The sequence below is a fragment of the Canis lupus genome, chromosome 12, assembly GCF_003254725.2.
Source record: "Canis lupus dingo isolate Sandy chromosome 12, ASM325472v2, whole genome shotgun sequence".
In the NCBI taxonomy this organism is placed as follows: domain Eukaryota; kingdom Metazoa; phylum Chordata; class Mammalia; order Carnivora; family Canidae; genus Canis; species Canis lupus.
Window position 1 is genome coordinate 45,786,170 of NC_064254.1, and position 5,273 is coordinate 45,791,442.

General features: G+C 33.4%; 1 protein-coding gene across 4 annotated transcripts in view; it reads right to left on the reverse strand.

The window, feature by feature from the left end:
• Positions 1–335: 335 nt before the first annotated feature.
• Positions 336–5,273, reverse strand: part of LOC112658416 (synaptotagmin binding cytoplasmic RNA interacting protein) — a 31,790-nt gene continuing 26,852 nt past the window's right edge. For 2 of the 4 annotated variants that reach the window (XM_025444585.3, XM_049092334.1), the window contains exon 12: positions 336–4,972. In XM_025444585.3, the coding sequence (XP_025300370.1) occupies positions 4,934–4,972 (39 nt within the window). In that variant the 3' untranslated portion in view covers positions 336–4,933. Of the gene's footprint in view, positions 4,976–5,273 lie in introns of all 4 variants that reach the window. The other 2 variants (XM_025444584.3, XM_049092333.1) reach the window with 1 other exon arrangement.

Sequence of the window (5,273 nt, forward strand, 5' to 3'; positions counted from 1 at the left end):
GGAAGAACATTGCATGGTAGGGTATATTCCCAGAAAAGAACCACCAAATTCCCATTAAATTCTTCGAGTTCACTGGCACGTGTGTGACCACAAAATATTTTCACCAATTAAAATTTAGTGAAGACCAACACTATATGTTTACATTCCTCCCCATCATGTGCTTGAATTAGGGATCTTGGGGAATCTGTTTTTACCAGTGGCTAGTTACTTTGAATGTATAATCAAAAGGTGAAGAGATCTAAAAGATTCCAAGTGTCTATTCAAAAGCTGTTAAGTGAAAAACGATGAAATGGAGGACACCCACAATAATTCTTGGACTCCTGGAGATCCTAAGACATGCTACAAAAATAGGTCTTTATTCTTAGGAAAATATAGTCAGAGCTAGCTTCCTTATGCTATACATAAAATCTTAACATCAGAGGCAGTACAGATAGTACAGATAGTTTTTGAACTGATCTCCAAACAAGCACAAACCCACTACGTTAAAAAGAACAGGTAAGTTGAGGTTTTTGGCAAAAGACAGTACTTCACACATCTAATCCAAATCAAAGAGCCTGCAGACAGTTGTTTTCAGTGAGATGAAAGGAATGAAATAAATATAAATTCTATGGATAAATAAATGTAAGAGACAATTTAAATAAGCTAAGAGAACTAATATTTCTTTTAAATAAAAGTACTAGTCAGGTACAAGCTTTTGTTTCTCAATGCCAGACTTCTAAATGTTTATCAGACTACTGTTAAAATCATTAAAAACCTAATCTTGGACCAGAGCATTGGTTATAATACTGTTTTCCATTCATAAAAAAGATGGTTTTACCAACTGAATGCTTCAGGTCCTGAGAAATAGTTTATGTTTATTACTGAAGGCAGACTGTGGTGCTAATAGAACTTACATTTAAGTACTTTTTAAAAAAGTGACAGACCAAAAAGTCCATCTATTAATTTGCCCACAGTTAAAAATGTCTTTGAACATTGGTTTATAATTAGTATCTTAAGAAAAGTAGTGGCATGCCCTATTGAGTGGTATCACTGAGTAAATGCTACACTTTAAAACATCATCCTCACAAGTCTGTTCATTTTATGTATTATTAAGTGTTTTATTCGTTCATTTTACACCCACCATTTAAGTCCGATGGTCAGCTAGAAATTTTATGGAATACATCACTGGGGGAGAAAATGATCATGGTGGGTATTCCTGAAAGTTTTAGGAATCTGAGCAATCATTTACTCTAGGGTTAGCTCCCTCTCCTAAATGCATGGAGTCCTTCTACATTTAATCTCTCCCCTTAGAGACATGGCTTACTCTGTCACAACAGGTGATCTTTTGCTATGTTTCTAATCAACAGTGACTTTGGCTTAGCAGTCAGAAAAAGCTGTTCTGCATGTGACAATTTTGCCCATCTAGCAAGTGTTCAACCTGATATTGAGTCTTTCCAAATACATACAAGTAAATACCCGAGATCACCCCATCAATCCATTCCTATTAAAATCCTATTTTATCATGAGGAAAATGTTTATATTCTTAAATCAGACTTGCAGTAATTGATAAATTTCTCATGATGCTACAACCACCATCATGAGTGTGCAACCCCTCTTTTTGTGCTCAACCCCCACTTCATTTCTAATAATCTGATTCAATTGCAATGGCTGAAAATCTTCCACAAAAAGCATGTTTGGAAAAATATATATAACACAATTTTCTCACAAAGCAACTTTCTGAAAACTGATTAACTAAACTGATGATCACTTTTGATTGCCAAGTAGTCTGCAGAAACAAAATCTTGCGTCTGTTTGTTTAGGTAACTCAAGTTTTCTTGTTTAACAATCAGAATGCTTTAAGGATACATTTTTCACCCCAAGGAAGGGACTTGACTCTTGGATTTAAGACCCATTCCTTGACAATATATACAAAATTACTTTTAACTTGTCATCTGTCCATTCTTTGAAGCTGTCAAAGCCAAGAACCCATAAACAAATCACAAATAGCAATAACCTACATTAGTTAACATTCCCCTTTTAACATGTTGACATTTTTACTAAAGGATTAGTTATTTTTGCATTTCCATTTCTCATATCCCATGACATTCCATATAAATTGCATTATTGCTTTATAGGCCACACAACATTCAAAAGTATGTTTATATGCATTGCCTGTTTTCCTTGATCTCTTATTGATAAAGAGTTTGATGCTGATTTTACTACAGAAATTTAAGTTTGAAAATACCAGTTAGTATTTCTTCTCAGAACTTAATTGTTCACATCACTAATCACTACATGCATATTTAGCTCTGATTATATTGCTCAAAAACTGCACCCATTATCAGAACAGTGCAAATGATATTTAATTTTAAAAGTAATTATAATGGCTTGAATTCAAAGTTATTCAAATGAACACTGTCAAGTAATTTCACTTGAGTGTGTATATATTTCATCACCACTGTTTAATTACCCATCGATTCTTCACAATTTCTTTGTATCATCGTTTTCCCTCCCAAATCCCCAAACTAAGAATGCCAAATAGTCCTGGAAACCCACAGCTCCTTATTTTAATATTTCAAGAACACATTTGTGAACTCACAAAAATGTTCATCTTTCAACTTTGACAATGCAGTTCTTACTTAAATCAAACAAACCTGTCCTAAAATCCCAACAAATAATTCTGAGAATTAACTTAAACACCTTGACAGTGTCCCTTAAAAAAGGGTATGACAGTAAAGTGCCAATAGGCATGGCAATGACCTCTTTGATGGGATCATTTAACTCCTTGGAACTGGGAAACGCCAGCACCAAAGATTACACTGAGATTCAATTTTACTGAAGGCTACATTTAGTTTACCCACTTTCCACAACCTATTATACTCATTATGTTAGAATGAAATGTAAATGTTTTGTGTAGCCCTCAAACTTACACTAAGATTTGAAAGAGATGTACTTTAAAAAAGCACGGGGTAATATATAAAATCAGTGGCAGAAAGTTTCATTAAGCACCAGGAACTAATTTTTGTCACCCCATACTCATTTTGTAGGTAAGTTTCAATAACCGGCAAGGCACATTTACATATATTCCAATGAATACTTATTGACAAATTTTAAATTACACTCTATGTCCCAGCTATCCCAGTAACTGACATACAACATACTAAAATGGTTTATTAAGGTAACATAAAAAAACCAATTAATGTGAAACATACAGGCTATTGGCAACCACTATTCTAAAATTATGTAAGTACAAATAAACATACTGAAATGTGTGCAATTCTAAGTTTTTAAACCAGAGTATTTCTATACTAACACACATTTATATTAATGACACATAAAAAAAATAAAAACTTTATTACAAAAATAAGTTACACTCGCCTCCAGCTTACAGTATAAAACAATTTTATTTGCAGGAATGCAAAATGATTGTTTGCCATGAGCATTTTGAACATATGACATGTCTAATTTTGTTAAATTTGCATTTACTGGGGGAACTGGTGTGTATAAAACCTTAATTAAGTATAATAAGCTCTGATCTTCATCGTGGTGCCTATTGGGTATGTGATATAACTGCAGTATCCCTTTGGGGAAGGGGAAAAGGGATTTCTTTATAACCAAGTCCTAATTAAACTATAATTTCACTTTTGACTTTAAGCTATCAATTTAGGACTTGGCAAAAAATTTTTGAGGGTGATTCAATAGAGGATGCTTCACCACTGAACACTCACTGTCATCAAGGTGCTTTAGAAAATTAAAAACATAGCACAAATGATTGTACTCTATTCTACAAGTTATCATGACCTGCATAAGAAATGGAAAGCTGATTCACATTTTTGCAGTGATCAGCAATAAGAAATGCACTAATGAAACATACCTTTTACCTAAAAAGCTAAACTACAGCCATATACTAATTTCTATGATTTATGAAAAAACTTCAAAATATCCAAATGTCAGGCTTTGCTGTACAATTGTCAGTTTTAGTCTGACTTTTTATAAAGGGACACTGCAGTATTTAGTACAAGTTCGGATGCACTTTTTTTGAACATCTGATGTCTTACAAAAGTAACATCTTGCTAAACTATTATACATCCAAATAACTACAATATCTGAAGAAGCAAGGCTGCTTTTTCAGCCACAAAATACGACAAAAGCAAGGCCTGTTATGATGGTCATGAGGAAGTCTTACAAGCCTCTGAAACTAAAGGCAACTAAGAATGTTACATTTGGTATATTAAAATCTTACCCTCATATCATTTAACAAGCCTTGCTTTTATCTACAAAGATTTTCTATGTACAGTACAGACAGGGTATAGTTCAATCCTCTGCTACTGAGGTAGTTAACCAACCCTTTAAAAAAGGTTCTGAAAAGAACCACTATCTGGAATGCCTGACTAACCAGCTCTGATGATTACACCTGAAACTGCATATCTGAACACAATTCAAAAGTGATTACTATAAAAAAGATATAGACAATCATGATTAACCTTGGTAAGCAGAAATAAAATTTAAGGATACCAACAATGGCATTCATCTATACCACTGCAATAAAATTTAAATGCACAAATTCAAGAGAATATTTCAGAAAACCACTGCTGGGATCCTTAATTTAAAAAAACAGGGGAAAAATCTACTTAGAGCAGATTTTTTAAAGAGAAGAACTTTATTCTTTATTAAGATACCATGCTAGAAGTTATGAAGGATTTCTGTTGGAACACATTTGGAAAATAGAGTAGCTTTAGTTTAATAACTTGCACTGCAGAGAAAATTGTTAAAGAAATTCATATCAAAGTCCAAGTATTAGTTCAATGTCCTGTATTTGATTCCATGATCTTCATAGGAAGGTCTTCTGCAACAGAATATGCTCCTATACAGCCGAGATATTTAAGGTTGCTTGATTTCCTTACCATTACTCCACTGCAAGCTTCTGGTGTAATCCCACATAGCAAGTCAGTCTTCATTGTAACAGGTCAGGACCGGCCTCGACCCCTTTTCCCTGCTAGCCAGGTAACAAAAGGAATCAGTTAGATAAATCATTTTAAATTAATAATGTGTACATACACAATGATAACATTAAAAAAGTAAAATAAAAGCTTTAACACAGTAATTCTTAGTATCACATCTAACCAAAAGGTTTCCTTGAATAACTAGATTTTTCACTTGTTCTGAGTTGAGGTTTTGGTTTGCCTTTTTGCCCTTTATTGGGAGAAGGGGATGGGGACATGGATGGACTGAATTGAGGTTTGAAAACCCCATTTTGTTCACAAACTGATTTTATTTAAAAATAGTAATAATAA